At 45.1% G+C, this 15,750-nt stretch overlaps 1 protein-coding gene across 2 annotated transcripts; it reads right to left on the minus strand.

The window, feature by feature from the left end:
- Window positions 1-2,968: 2,968 nt before the first annotated feature.
- PEG10 (paternally expressed 10) lies at window positions 2,969-15,750 on the minus strand. 2 transcript variants are annotated; one of them, NM_001291099.1, is given in 2 exon segments: window positions 2,969-9,311; window positions 15,529-15,750. In NM_001291099.1, coding segments are annotated over 2 exon segments (2,358 nt in total). In that variant the 5' UTR covers window positions 15,534-15,750; the 3' UTR covers window positions 2,969-6,959.

Below are 15,750 nucleotides of genomic sequence, written 5' to 3' on the forward strand. Positions count from 1 at the left end.
TCGCCTGTTCTTCGCTCAGACAGGACGGGGCTAAAGGAGCAGCTGCTTTGGCGGCTCTGTCTCACTCAGGCTGGGGGGAGGGAGGGTTACGGATGCGGGATGAGCCTGCGGCGGCCGAGGCCCGCGTGACGTTGCACCAGCCTGAGGCGCGCCGTGCGTTCTCCCGGGGAAGTTGTCCCTGGATCACGGGACCCTGGCAGTAGTGGGCTGCACAGGCTCCCGGGAGGAGCCTTGGTGGCTCCTTGGTGGCTTGGAGGAGCCTTGGTGTGCTTGCTTCTTGGTGGCAGCAGCAGCAGCCTTAGCGTCTCATTCCCGTCTCTGGGGTCCGTGTTGATAGCCGCGGCTCGCACCGGTCTCTGGAGCTCCTTTAAGCAGCGCTCTTAATCCCCTCTCCTCGTGCACCATGAAACAAAGAGGCAAGAAAAAAAATCTGTTGCCTCTTCGGCAGCTCCAGACTTCTCCCGGACTCCCTCCCGGCTAGCCGTGGTGCACTAGCCCCTTCAGGCTGTGTTCACGCCGCCAACCCCAGTCCTCTCCCTGGGATCTAAGCTCTGAAGCCCGAACCTCAGTTCCCAGCCCCTGCTCATCCCGGCGGGTGAGCAGACAAGCCTCTCGGGCTGGTGAGTGCTGGTCGGCACCGGCCCTCTGTGTGGGGATCTCTCCGCTTTGCTCTCCGCACCCCTGTAGCTGCGCTCTCCTCTGCGGCTCCGAAGCTTTCCCCCTCCACCACCCAAAGTCTCCGCCTGCAAAGGGGCTTCCTAGTGTGTGGAAACCTTTCCTCCTTCACAGCTCCCTCCCACTGGTGCATGTCCCGTCCCTATTCTTTTGTCTCTGTTTATTCTTTTTTCTTTTGCCCTACCCAGGTATGTGGGGAGTTTCTTGCCTTTTGGGAGGTGTGAGGTCTTCTGTCAGCGTTCAGTAGGTGTTCTGTAGGAGTTGTTCCACATGTAGACGTATTTCTGATGTATTTCTGGGGAGGAAGGTGATCTTCACGTCTTACTCCTCCGCTGTCTTGAAGCTCCTCTCCACACTTATTATTTACTGTTTATCCATCTAGATTCTTCTCTACGTATATTGAAGAAAGCCAGGAGACACACACATTTATTTATTTACTTATTAATTATTTATCCATGTAGATTGTTCTCTACATATATTCAAGGAAGCCAGAACACACACACACAGCTTTATTATTTATTTATTTATCCATCTAGATTCTTTATATATTTTATAAAAAGCCAGAAAATGAGTGAAGGGTGGGGGTTGGGTATTTAATTTCTTCAGGAAAATATTAGATGCTTGGGTAATATGTTAGTTATCACATATTTTATAGGTGTGTACCATATAGTTTTTCATTATGTTATGCAGTTCTTTACGAATTCAAAACCGCTGGTCTTAGTTTTGATTGCGATTATGATTCCATGAGTAATTTTGTTTACCCTCTTCTGCCATTAACTTCTTCCTTTTTGTAGTTCTTGATTTATCTGGAATCCATTAGTGTATTTTTTGAGGTATGGATCAAAAGCAGTTCTTCTCCACATATGTTTAATTGCTTTTATATGTTTTTATAATCTGTGTGTTTTCCCTTAAGTTCTGTTTAATCATGTGGTTTAGGAAGAGAGGTGGGGGTCAGAAGGGGGAGGAGTGTAGGTGTAACAAAACAGGGATGTATAGGGTACTTCAGTTTCCTTTCAAAGTGGTTTGGTTAATAGCTCTAACACCATATTGTCTATGTTATAAGTAACCCCCACCCCCCAAAGCAAGCATTTGTGTCCCACTACCAATTGTGCCAGTTCCACCCACCACCCAGCGCACCTTGGAGACCTTGTGAACTCTGGGCTGGATGTGTAACTATTCAGGCTAATGTGTTTCCAAAGTGAGAGTTTTTAGGTTGTGTGTCCATCATTACCCCAGATCATTCCATTTAGTCATCGTCTCCCATGTGTAATTCCCAATAAACGACTGTGTTTATGTCATCACCATGTCACATGAACCCAGTAACTCTTCAAAACTGGCACATCATCAAGAGTCCCTTTTTCAGGTTTTCTTTTTCTAAGGAGGGGGGAAGCTGGCAATCTGTTGGTGTTTTTCTTCCAGTTTTATTGAGATATAACTGACATACATAAGTTTAAGGTATGCAGTATAATGGTTTGACTTATATTGTGAAATGATTACCATTATACATTTAGTTCAGGTTTTATATATGCAGCCAATTATTCTACAACCCTAATGTTATTATGTTTTGAAATTAGATAGGTTGAGTGCCTCATGAACCTCATTTGTCACTTTTCCTTAGATAACTTTCATGATCACTCTGATATTGTTTTAGTGTTACTTGGCATTAAAAACATCTGTATCCTAATTTCTCTGCACATCATACCTGACTATATTTGGTATTTTTTTATCCTCACTAAAGTTTTAATAATTTTCTATTAATAAACCTCAAATATTCCAAGTAAAATTTATATAAAAATAGTTTTATATGTCAGTAGAATCTCTATTAATTGTGTGGCTTTAATTTATATGTTAAAGTTTTGCAGCTTAAAAAGTTTTTTTATTATGTCCATAGAGTCACTATTAATTGTGTGGCTTTATTTTATACATTAACGTTTGCAGCAGGAATGATTTCGTTGATTTCCTGGAGTATTCTGGGTAAATAATGGATACTGGGTTGCTTGATTGATGTATTCATTATATTACCCCCACCACTTCCCCCCCCTTCCCACCCCCAACCCCATCCTCTAGACCCCCTACCCTCCTAACTCCTCCTTCTTCCTTCACCCTCCCTTGTCCTCTCTCTCTCCACCTCTCCTTCCTCCTTCCCCCCTCCCCCCTTCCTCACCCCTCCTTCCTTTCCTCTTTCCCCCCTTCCCGCTTCTTCCCTCCTTCCCCCTCTCCCTCTCCCCCTTTCCTGTCCTCCCCCCACCCTGTTCACTTCGTGCCAGTGTATGCTGAAATGATTGAGACACAGTTTGCACTTAACCACTAAATCTTTATTGAATTTTTACTCTAACATCAATACAATATTAGTAAATAGAAATACAGAGTAAAGAGAAAACAGCAATAAAATGGGGAAGCGCAGGGAGGTGGGGCAGGGATAGGTAGGAGGTGTAGAGTTAGGGAAAAGGGGCAGAGGTGAGGAGGAGGGCTACTGACAGGGGCATAAGCAATGGTTCTTATTCATCACTTTCCTGTAACTTCCATGAATCTTTACTATCCATCATTATCAATTTCACTCCAGCAACAACTTCTCAAAGGGCATCTATCTATCCTAACTCTCTAAAGGCTTTGCTTACAATCTCAATCCCTGGAGTGAATACGCAGGGCCGAGTGGCTCTATTAAATTATTTATCCAGTCATCTTTGAACTTTCTCCCACTAGGTTTTTATCCATGTTCAATAGCCCTAAAAAGATTGATCTCCCTGCAGTTCCCTCTGAATTTATATGAAACCTTTAGGGGTAGCAATCACAGGGTAAGGGATCACAAGTAAGTACACATGTCCACTTACAGAGATATCTAATACATTATATCATGCTTTTTAACTAATCCCACCCACTTAAGATTACTTAATAGTCCCTCCCACTCTAAAATACTTATGATTATATATATATCCCCAGTTACTTATACTGATTACACAAAGATATAGAAACAATGCAATTTTCCACAGACCAATTTGATAGCATTCTACAGTCTGAAACAACAAAGAACTTTCAGTCCCAACCAATGTGCATTCTTTCTTTAAGATGAAAACACAGCATGGTTCCCATCAGGCTCTTCATCTCTGCAGGTGGTCCTTTATCTCTGCCCAGGTCTTTCTAGCAGAGTGTTCTCTGTTGCCAATCTTGGAATTCTATCTGATGTTAGACATCTGTGGTGGATGATGACTGGATCAATTCAGGAGTCCAAGAGGTACCTGCAAACTTAAACAGAAATCCAGACTGCACTACGTAGATGTACCCCTCTTATTTTGTGCACCTGCAAGTTCACTGTGCTAGCTCACATGATTTATTCCAAATAATTCTCCATTTTCCAGTATCTAATACAAATACCTCATTGCTCAAACTAAATTGACCCTTCAGAAATGTATGTAAACTTCCTCCGTTTCAACAACCTAACATGGTGACCTTAGCTAGTTCTCTCCACGTCTGCCTAACAATGGGAGCTTATACCTTCTTCCTTGATTTTTTTAATTAACACTGAAAATTTGGGCCAAAAGTCAATCAATTTTGCCAATTTGTTTCAAAAGGTAGACCGTTGGCTTTTCTTAATAATTTTGATGTTTTAATTTATTTATCTCCTTTGTTTCTATATTGCTCCCTTTCCACCTTCTTTAGAGATTTAATTCTTTGCTTTCCCCTTTCTGTTGAATAAGGCATTTTGTTGGGAAATGCCAAAAAGATTGTATTCAGTTAAAATAGTTGATCAACAGCAATGAAATAAATCACATGAGCGAAAGGAAACTTAATTCTGATTCTACAGAATAAATTTGAGATTACTTATCCTTAACACCTACACTAGATGGCATATACAGCTATAGAGCATAGTACACACTGCCAAACAGGTTTTCAGAAGCTTTACGAAACAGCCAAAAGCGTGTCAGGGACTTCATCCGTGAGTCGTTCACCCACACCACCATGCTCTCCCTGACAGCTGTTGTTGCCACATTTCCAGACTTCTGCTTGTAGTGATGGCAAATGTCCATGTGCACATGCCGGGGCTGCAGACAATAGCCCATTTCTAGGCCCTCTGCAGCTTGAAGATCAAGTGACAACTGTAAATGTGACACAGAACAACTTAAATTCAAATGTATGGAGGATGGATTGGTATCTGAGGTAAACTGAAGTGACGCTTCAAAAAGTCCAGAAGCACAAATGCACCATTTAAAAAGTAATTACTCTAAAATACGAGTGACTGACAAGCTTTCTGCTTCCATTGGGGGAAAAAGAAAAAAAGAAAAGTTGTTTTGAATTAAATAGCCAATTAGGTATCTTCCTTGAATTTGTATATCATTTTGTGTGAGTTTTTAAAGGCCCAATAAAAAAAAAATTGAAATTATGGATGATGTTAAAACAGAAGTTTAAAGATGAACAGGATGAACTATTATACAGGTACTCCAGTTCTGAGGAGGCTCTCATTCACAGTGTTGTAAGAGTTCACAGTAAAGAAATATTTTACACTACCTTACTTATCCATTTTAATTAATTTAACAATAAGACTTGGATAGTACTTTGTAATTCAATGGAAATCACTTTTGAAAGCAGAGTCACCACTTTAAAACACTGTTAAAAGGACACTATCAACCTACAGCTAAAACTTTTAAGTATTTAAACATGCAAGGATAAGGGTGGGTGATAACATGTGAAAGATGATGTTGATGAAAAGTGAAACTTCACCATTAGACTCCTCTTCATGACAGGCAATTTGAAATATACACCATGTTGTTTTCCTACTCAAACTGTTGGAGACTGTGTGTTGAAACACATGCTCCGAGAAGCCTGCCTCTTTCTTCTCCATGCATGGCAGCAAACTAGTCTCAGCAGCCAGGCAGGAAGGATGACACAAATCCTGCAGCAGGGTTAGTGGCAGTAGTAAATAGAAAGAGAGAGGTTAGACAAACAGTTCAAGGTAGCAGCAAGGGACCAGGCTAAAGGAAGTCAAGCAGTGCCAGGTTAGCACAAAGCGTCCAGGAGACACCAGCTGATGGTACTGGATTGAAGACAACTCTCGTGTTGTCTGTTGCTTTGAGTTGCTTTCGCAGGCCTTTCATTCCTGGCAGCTTATCGGCTCCAACCCCTAGAGGGTGCTAAAATCATTCCCCCTCCCTAAGCATCCTAGTGCTACAGTCTAGTGAGGGGACTGATGATGAAATGCCCAGATGCATATGGAGGCAGAGACATGGATAGATGCTCCCAAGACTTCAGGTGATGCTCTTCCAGCCAATTAACAACGCTCTTGAAAATTCTTTCTGAAGTTCCAGGTCAAGGTGGTAACATTAACTCTGAGTCTCCCCTTTAAGAGTTGGGTATGGGGATTTAGGAGTCCTTTTGATTTGCTACTCGTTAGCCCTCATACATGACTGAGAGGTGATCACATTTCACAAACATCTAACACACCTGGAGCCACCAATAGTCTCTGGTTACCAGGTTTAAGGTTTTGTGGAAGCCATTGCTGGCATGGTGATGGTAAGGTGTTGTGACAAAGCCAGAGTTATTGGGTACATGTGATTTGCACCAGGATGTGAAGGCACACTCACACATGCCAACGTCCATCTAAGCGTACTTCCTTCCGAGGCCTGAGGTGTTTCTGTTGCAGGGGTTTTGCCTGCTCCTGGGGGAACCAGTTGAGTTGCTGCTCCTTGCATCATGAAAGTGGAGTTTGAAGATGGTGAAGTTTCAAAGGGTGCAGCAAAAAGATCATGGAAGCCGTTTCACACTGCACCAATAATTGTGGCTTCCTTAATAAGGCCTCGGTCCTCCAAAGATGTAAAGAGAGTACCGAAACTGCAAGAAAAGTCATGTCCTCCTCCTCCTTGTCTCCCCCTCCATAAAGAAAACAGCATTTCCTGTGTTTGCATCAGCTTCTCAGTAACTATTATATGAGGAACCTGGCAGCCAATAATTCATATGGTGACAGAGGTTTCAGCAGGTAAAACCCAGGCTTCCAGGGTTTGCTGGGAAGTAAACTTATTACGAATTTTAATTAGATTGGCAGTTAAGGTGGAAAACAGAGATGATTCGTTGGTAAATATTTTGTCACTTCTACCAAACAGTGGAGGTCTGTGGGTGCTTTAGGATGTGCCCCAGTCCAGGGTGGCCCTGACCCTCTGTAGCCGTTTCAGAGAAAACCTGTGCCTCAGGTTGGTCTGAAGGTGCAATAGCCCAATTTAGCACGCAGTCACTGATTGAGAAGCTGAACAGGAGTTCACTTCGAGGGCAGAGATCCTGAAGGACATGATGCGTATTTACATGGTGCTGTAAGACGGCGGCGGGGGTGGGGGCGGCGGCGGCGGCGGCGGCTGTGGCGGTGGGTACTGGGGCACCGGTGGCTGGCGGTACCAGTGCGGATTCCAGGTGATCATCACGGGGACATAGAGCGATCGCCCCTGTCCATCTCGCCCCACGGGGTACCAGGCGAATCCTACCGGGTAGGTCGGGTACGTGGCATATGCAGGGTAGGTCGGATATCCTGGTATTTGAGGTACGTATTCAGTGTACGTCGCCAGGTGAGCTTGGTCTTCTAAATTTGGAATAGACAGTCGAGGATACTGATTCTGGATGGTGAAATTGTTGGGAGCTCGGCAGTCGTAAGAAACTTGCAGTTTCCACCCCCTTTTCACTTGGAGAACTTGGGCTCCGTTGGGTGCGACGGTGGGAGTAATGAGCCCATCTTTCACGTTTCGGGCCACAAAATCTCGCAGAGCTGCCATTTCGGGTTCCGACAGTGAGTACACGTGTCCGCTGGGAATACTGTGTGCTCCAGGGATCATTTCTATGTTAGGGTCAACCAGACGGTTGTCTGGGTAGACGTTTTCATCTACTGGAGTGTACACATTCTGGACGTAGTAATACCTCACGGGTTGGTAAACTCTGTATCCTTCCACCGGGTAATACAATGACGGTTGTGCTGGTGGTGGGAGCGCGGGTGGTATCGGAGAGTACATCCGGCAATGGTATCGGCAATATTCGGAATCGAAGACGATCGATCGGGTGCTCCACGTGATGTTGGGATCGTGTGTGCTCAGCCAGCGCACCCCTAGGACGATGGGGAAGAACGGAGACTGAGTCACATCGAATGACAGCACCTCACGGTGATCTCCCAAGTCGACGATCAGGTCGTGCGTTTCATGGACAACTGGGCCCGATGCTATGGGACGTCCATCAATCGCTTCTACAAGTATTGGCCAGTCCTTGACTCTCAGAGGAATGCCATTCTGGGCAACGTATTCGTGGTCAATGAAGTTGCCGGAAGCACCAGAATCAATCATGGCTCGGACAAACAGGGTGTGTCTGCCCGGAAGATGAATCTGGAGCATCACTTGTAAGTGTGGCGATGAAGCAGCATCATCTTGTGGGGACCTTATTAATTCCGGCCCGGTCGCTGAAGGTCCCTCTACAGCGGGGCCGGGGAGTTTCCCGCCGGCGAAGCCTTCGAGGCCTTGGCAGGACAGTTGTCGGCGTAGTGACCTCCATTCCCACAGTAGAGGCACAGGTTCAGCTTTCGGCGTCTTTCTTTTTCTTCCTGGGTCAGGCGCATGCGGGCACCTCCCACGGGCTCGGTCGGATCTACCTGGTGGTGGCTGTTGACGTGAGGCATCACCAGCGCACGGGGCGGGGAGCGCGGCTTGCGGGCGGCGGCTGCCCGGGCCAGCCTTCTCTCGATGTGGATGCACTGGCCGATCAGTGCGGACAGCGACTTGGTGACTTCGAGGCGCGACAGCTCCGCCTGAATGTGGTCGCTGAGGCCCTCGTGGTACTGGTCAATCAAGGCAGGCTCGTTCCAATCCAGGTCCTGGGCGATCATCTGGAAAGTGTTGGAATAGTCGATGACTGACCCCATGCCTTGGCGCAGACGTCTGATCTTGCGTTTGGCAGCCTCGCGCCGCTGAGGGTCTTCAAACACATGCTTCATTTCGGTCATGAAGGCTGGGTAGTTGTGCATCAGGTAGTGGGATCGCTCTAGCTTGGCGGAGGCCCAGCGGGCAGCACGGCCGGTCATCATGCTTGTCACGAAGCAGACACGCACGCGATCAATGGAGAAATCTCTGGTGCTCTTTTCCATGAAGAGCTGGCACTGGGCCATGAAAGGCACCAGCATGTCTGGGTTGCCGTCAAACTTCTCGGGAAGGTCTTCTGGGCTCTCTTCCTCGATCGGAGTGGCTGGGGCAGCAGCGGCTGCAGCTCCGCAGAGCTCAATGTCATCTTCCTCCTCCTCAGGGGCGGGCTCCACCTGCTCGCGGAGGGAGGTGTTCTCCTCTGTGAGTTTCTGTACCTGGTTCTGCAGGTTGTTGTTCTCCTCGGACTGCTTCATGACCTTCTCTCTGAGGTTGTTGATCTCTTCAGAGAGATCCTCCCGCCTTCGTTCGGCCAGGTTGGGGTTGTACTGGCCCCTTTGGCCGCTGCAGGGGGAGCTGGAGGGGGAGGCAGGATCGTTGGGGGGAGGCGGAGGAGGAGGAGGTGGGCAGTCGGGCCCCAGGGTGAGAGGTGGGGTGGGAGGAGACCTCCCAAGTGCAGCTTCACTCCGGTGGGGAGAGAGGCCTGGATCCTGGCCTCCTCTTCCACCCTTTCGCCTTTTGGTTTTCAGAAGCTTTTTGTTTCTGTAAGTGAAGATAAAAGCATACATTCAACATATGCATTTAAAGCACCACAATACAAAGAAGATTTTATCATTTACAGTATCTACTAAAGTACTCTAAACACATGAGTATTTAAAGCATCTCTTTGTTCTGCTTGCTCACATCAATAGTTCATAAACAGACAAAAGCCCTGCAAAAAAGCTATTAATCAGTAGGACAGTAGATAATGAAAAGCATCCTACTTTTTGATGTCCAAATGACTTTTTCCTCCTCAACAATCACCTGTTCATCATGATTCAACAATACACAACTGTATCAACAGCACTATGACCTTTACTGACTAATAAAGAATGAGGAGACACTCCAAACAAGAAGTTTTATAAGGAGAGAGCAGAGCAAGAAACTTTCAAGCAAAGATTGATAGTGGAAAAGTTACACAAAGTAAAGTCAAAATTATAACTTTATTATTAGAGAAGTTACCCGAAAAGTTGCTACTATTCCAGCCAATAGAAAACCAAGAAAAAGAAAGGGGAGGGGTGAGTTAAAAATCACAGTGCCTGTATTCATCAACCTGGGGGGAGAGGGGCACTCCGGCCCACTGTCTCGACCCTGATCCACCTCTACAGAGAAGGCAACTAGTCATCGAAACAAACAACAACTGCCACCAGACCAGTTTGGATTGTCTGAATTACTTTTCGGGCCATAATTTGATTTCCCAAAGAGAATTCCCTTTGGGACAGAAATGGCAATGAGTAGCAACCTGTGTATATCAGTTTCCCTCCTTATTATGCAGTCAATCAACAAATATTAATTGACGTCTCCTAGGAGTAGCTGGGCTATAAAATGGGACATTCAAAGAAGCCCAATAATAGTATACCTCAAACTTATAGTAAGGATTTAATTAAATAATGCAGGTAAAGCACATAGTATTCAATAACTGTTAGCTGATATTAATGAAGTTATTAATAAAGAACAGAAACTTTAAATTTCTGTGTAATGAGGCTGCAATTAAAACAGGGAGGGGCTGCAACTATGGCAACCTGGGGATGCACATCCCACTAAAGATACTAATTTTTTTTTTTTTTAAAATACTGTGTTGGTCAGACAAATCCAGGGCCTCATTAGGCTTGCAGGTCAGCAGTGTGCAATCCCAGGTTTTTAAACAAGGTTTGTCAATACAGCCCCACCTAAAAGTTTGTAACTGAGAGTGGGATGGGTCACTCCTAGCGGGGTGAGTGACTGTGTGTGTGTGGGGGGGAGGGGACAGGGGGGTTAAATGTCCTAATTATGGGTAGGGTGACGAGAAATCATACATATAATAAATCAGCACACAGGGCCTGTGTACTTCCTGGAAATAGGGTTAAATTCATTTTGAGTAATTATTTTAACACTTTGATGATTTTTTTAACAGGCCTCAAATTCTCATATTTGGAAAACTCTAGGAAAGTGCTCAAAAGTTTAAAAATATAATATGTAAAGCAGGCAGACTGCCTATTCACTACGTTTTAACTTGGCAGTCCTGGTCACCTGTTCCTCTCTGACCCATCAAGGTAAAAAATGGACACCAAATTAATTATGTAAAATAAAGCCACAAAGATAAACGTGTTATTCAGAGAAGTTAGGTGAAAAATAGCTAATATTTCAACCAATAGTGTACAAGGGAAAAAAAAAAGGTGATGGTAATCAAACATGATGCCTGGCTGTAGAGAAATACCCCTTCCTCCTTCCTTCCTAAGACCCCTCCTCATTCTTTAGGCCCCTCCCCTGCCCCAGCCCTGCCATCCACAGCCATTTTCCCTATGCCCTGGACTGTGGGTATGGCCTCTTCAAGGAGTGGCTATACAGCAAGTAGAGTCCTTAAGGGACAGAATTACTGTGCCATTTTAATAGTTTTAAATGCTACTTAATTACTTTAGTAGCTTAGGCTATGGAAACAGCTAATAGTTGACATGCAAGATAAAATCTTCAAGTTTAGAAAAAAAATATCAGAAGATGTAATTAACACATCATAGCCTGTGACATTGTTTCATTTCCAGCTGCTTAAAGACAATTATATTGGTGACATTCAGAAAATGAGGTCACAAAATAATGCAATTTTTATTAATTAAACTTAAGAGATTTAATGTCCCATTAGAAAGCAACTAATAAGCGCAGGTCAGGTGACTCAGGTGTCACTTCTGTCATCAAGACACTAATACTTAAAAACTTAGAGACAAGACTTCTGAAAAGGCATTCACAGCATGGCCTGGAGCATCGCGACCCAGGTCAGGAAGGTTAACAACCTATATGTCAATCACAGTCACTGGGGTGGGCTTTAATGAGGGCCAGGTCTGATGGTTTTCACATCTGCAAAACATGATAGGAGAGAAATAACAACACATTAGGAAATCAGCAAACAATCACTGTATTGTTTTTGGAAACGGAAGATTAATAAGAGTTTAAAATTCAAATGCTTTTGGTGATAGGAAGGTAATATAAAGGTGAGAAGAGACTGGAGATAGGAAAACAGGAAGGGGCTGCAACTATTTAACTTGGGGATGCATACCCCACCCCCCCATCTTTTAATTCTTGTAAAATTTTTAAATACAGTGCTGGTCAAACAAATTCAGGGCCTTTTTTTACCTTCGAGATCACCGGTTTGAGGCCCTTAACTTTTACCAATATCAGGCCTAAGGCCTACACTCCCGGGGTTTGTAATTTTGGGGTGGGACTCTAAGTCCTAAAAGAGTTAACTGCCCAGAACAGAGTCGTTTAACCATTAAAAGTGATAGGGCAGTGGGCAGGCAAGTCAACAGTATAAGTAAAGTTTACAAATGTTTAAACAGCAATTGGAGCACCAGTTAACATGGGAACAGGAGAACGGTAACTTGACTTGAATATAGGACTATGGCTCCTTAAACACCCCCTTAGTAGGGGCTGGACTGGGAAGGTGGGTCAAGGGGCCCTGTGCCTAAAACCTGGAAGGACACACAGCATAAAGCTAAGCTCCCTGGGACAGATGCCACCATAAAGGTGACATGAAAAAGAGTTCAGTATTACTCTATTTAAGAAGTAAAGACATTTGCTTCATCTTTGACTCTTCACAATGACTTTTGAAACTTTCTATCCACCGCACCCCCCCTACAAACACACCAAGGTGCAAAAGTAGCCAAAACCCGCCATACATTAAACATCGCACTAGTAAATGACACTTCATTAAACAGTGCTTAATTGTTTTATTTGCAAACGTCCACATTTCTTTTTGAGAGCTATGAGTACTATTTGCGAAATGGAAATTCTAATAATATGCACATTTTTCAAACCATTGTTTTGAACCTCTTTAAAATGCAGACACAAATTCCGAAGAGAAGAGGGGTCAGGGTGGCAAGGTGGGTAAAAGGGGCCTGGGGACTTACTGAAAGGTGTAATTATGATTAGCACACGTTATTCATAGATTGTATACTTGTTGGGGGCTTGGGGGGAGGGGTGATTGGTGGCGTGTGACAGGTTTTTGGGAGCCAGTGCTTCCAAATGCCCCTGTAACACTCCTGGCTCATGGTTTCTAATATATGGAACCAGGTTTTAAAATTTCTTCATTTAGTTAGAAACATAAATAGCGGATTGGCAGTTAGCTATAAATTTGTCTATATAAGATATTTTTAAATGCCAGCTAAAACCTTCAATCTATATTTTCTCATGTAACCACTTTGTTACGTTACACAAATTTTAAATGACAATTATGTACCATTAAATAATCCACTTGCCCCAAATTTAAATAATTAGCTTTTGCTTTTTAGTTTATAAAAAAGCTAATTATTTTGAGTGTTTTGAATTTAGTTGCTTTGAATTATAATTACCGCTTACATTATTGGAGCTTAAAAATGCTTTTTTTTTTTTTTTTTAAAGATCCTGTTGAATGAGAGAGAGATAAGGCAAGCAATGTCTTGGACAACCCAGGACAGCAAAACACCATAGGAAATAGCCAGGAGCAAAAAACCAGAACACAACGGCAGACACCAAGGAAGATACTGAATAAACCAGTTTACTCTGGTCATTTAACACTTATTTGTGCCTACAGTGTGTCAGGCACAATTATGTAGGCAAGTTAGCCAGGGCTAATCCCCTAAAATTCCAAGAAAAAAATCCAGATAAACACCTCATCCTTGCTCAGAGGCCAAGCCAGTAGCACCAACAAAGTCACTTAAAACTCCTGTGAAACAAAGTTCAGGTTGTTCTTTATTTTGTAGCCACCAAAGCATCTGATTCCAGTACGTCCCACCACAAAGGTCCACTAGTTTGTCAAAAGAACTTGAGTTTTTTAGTTTTAAAAAATTAAATTTTTAATTTAAATTTTTTAAGGTTTAAAAAATCTTAAAATTTAATGATGTTAAAAGCATTTAAAATATTTTTTCATTTGCAGTAAAAACGTTTAGCTAGATTGCCTTTAGAGGCGCCAGCCACGTCAGCTTGGAAGCACCCTTCATAAGCCACTATCAGGAGTTTAAATTGTGGGATTATGTTGTTTAACATATGCAAAGTGCTTATTAATGCCATGTATAATTATTATTGTTGTTAATTGTCCTTATTTATTTTTCTTATATTTATTAGACACTGGTGGATAAAAAGCAAAACCGGCGCAGAAGAGAAACCGCAGCAGCGAAACCGCAGGAGAGCTGGGCTGTGCAGCCAGGCGCAGGCAGCGAAGACGCAGGCGCAAAGGAGGGGTACCTGATGGGAGGGGTACCTGATGGGAGGGGTGGGGGGCCCACACTGCGCAGGCGCAGGTGGGCCCTGGGGAGGTGGGGCCATAGGCCAGCCCAGAAGAGGCTGGTTCAGGGCGGGGCCAAGTTTTGAGAGGTGCGGTCTGGAGGAGCCACTCCAGAGAAGGGGGGCTCAGAGGGAGGAGGGGTCTAGAGGAACCGCCTCAGAGGAGGCGGGCTCGGGGAGGCGCGGGGTCTGGGGAGGCAGGGTCTAGAAGGCGCGCTCTGGGAAGGCGCGCCGCAGAGGAGGCGCGCTCTGAGTAGGTGCTGGGAGGTGCTAAGCCTGTTCCTAGGAGATACTGCAGAGAAGGCGCGCTAGGATGGGCGGGGCAGGTCTGAGACTGGCTGCATGCCTCTCCCAGGATTCCCCCCTCCCCAAGCACCTCCCACCAGCCTCCAACAGGCAGATTCATTTCATGCAACAAGAGCAATCACCCCCAGATCCAATCCCCCCACCACCACCCCGCGCCTTCCAAGACTAAGCAAACCAGTTTCCACAAACTGTTGCTGGACGCCAATTCGCGCCACCACTACAACTATACCGCCACTTCAATCAAGCGCAACTAGGCAAGGCAGCCCGCTCTGCCACCACCAAAAGATTTTTTACGCTCAAGTCAGCGCCCTTCCACTCCACTGCCATAGCAGGAGTGGTGTGGGCAGAATGTTAAACACTAATTTTTGCCCAGGGCTCCATTTTGTCTAACAGCACCATCATGCAGAGAACCGTCCTGTAGAAAAACATAGTGGGAGCCATTCCAAAAGGTGTGTAAGAGACAAAGGGTGGGGTTCCTCCAAGAAGACAGTAATCTTACTCTTCAGTTCATGTGCACTTCAGCTGGTTTCTTTGTAGCGCAAAACAGTGCAGCTTGTGTACCTCTGCAGCTGTTATTACTTTGTAGCGCATTTTAGGTGTAAATTGTTCCGCAGCTCATGTACCTCTGCGGTTCCTGTGTCTTGGAGCGCAATGAAGCGCTGTTGTCGTGCTAATCGTTATCATTTTTGTAGAGCTGATCTTCTACAGCTCAGATTTTGTAGCGCATTTAGAGCGCAAATCAGTCATCAGTCTGCGGCTCACATATCGTTGCAGTTCATACTGGTTCTAGCGCAAAGAAGCATCCATCAAGTCTGTAGCGCATTGAAGCGCCCATCCGTCCGTAGCGCATTTGAAGCGCTCATCAGTTTGTAGCGCATTTGAAGCGCCAATTAGTTTGTAGTGCATATCACTTTGCAGCGCATTTGCAAATTGGTCTGTAGCTCATGTCCGTCTACAGCTCATGTTTGTCCGCAGCTCATATGTGTCTACAGTCCGTATCTGGACTTAGGTTCTGGAAATCAAAGCCCTGAAGGCTAGGTTTCTCCATGCAGTTTTGGGGCACAGCCAGTGAAGGCGTGACAAGGTGTGCGTGGAGACATTCCAGGCGCTACTCCATCTCCCGCAGCTTCCGATAAGAAGGGGGGAATGAATGTGATCTTAAAAAAAAAAAAAGAAACATCCTCACCGCATACTCACCACGCGAGGACTCCTCTGCGAAGACACTAAGGACGGGGTCCCACACCTGTGCCAGGCGTGGGCTCCGCTGGGTGCTCGGCAGCCCGGAGTGGCTCCGGACGCGAGCCCGCTCAGCGGACCTTTCGCGAGGCTCGGTGGTCCCTCTTCGCTGGTCTCCTCAGGTCGTAGTCAGGTTTCTTCGACACACACCAACCGAAGTTGAAGCGCGTGT

Source organism: Tursiops truncatus, chromosome 9 (genome assembly GCF_011762595.2).
Source record: "Tursiops truncatus isolate mTurTru1 chromosome 9, mTurTru1.mat.Y, whole genome shotgun sequence".
NCBI classification, from domain to species: domain Eukaryota; kingdom Metazoa; phylum Chordata; class Mammalia; order Artiodactyla; family Delphinidae; genus Tursiops; species Tursiops truncatus.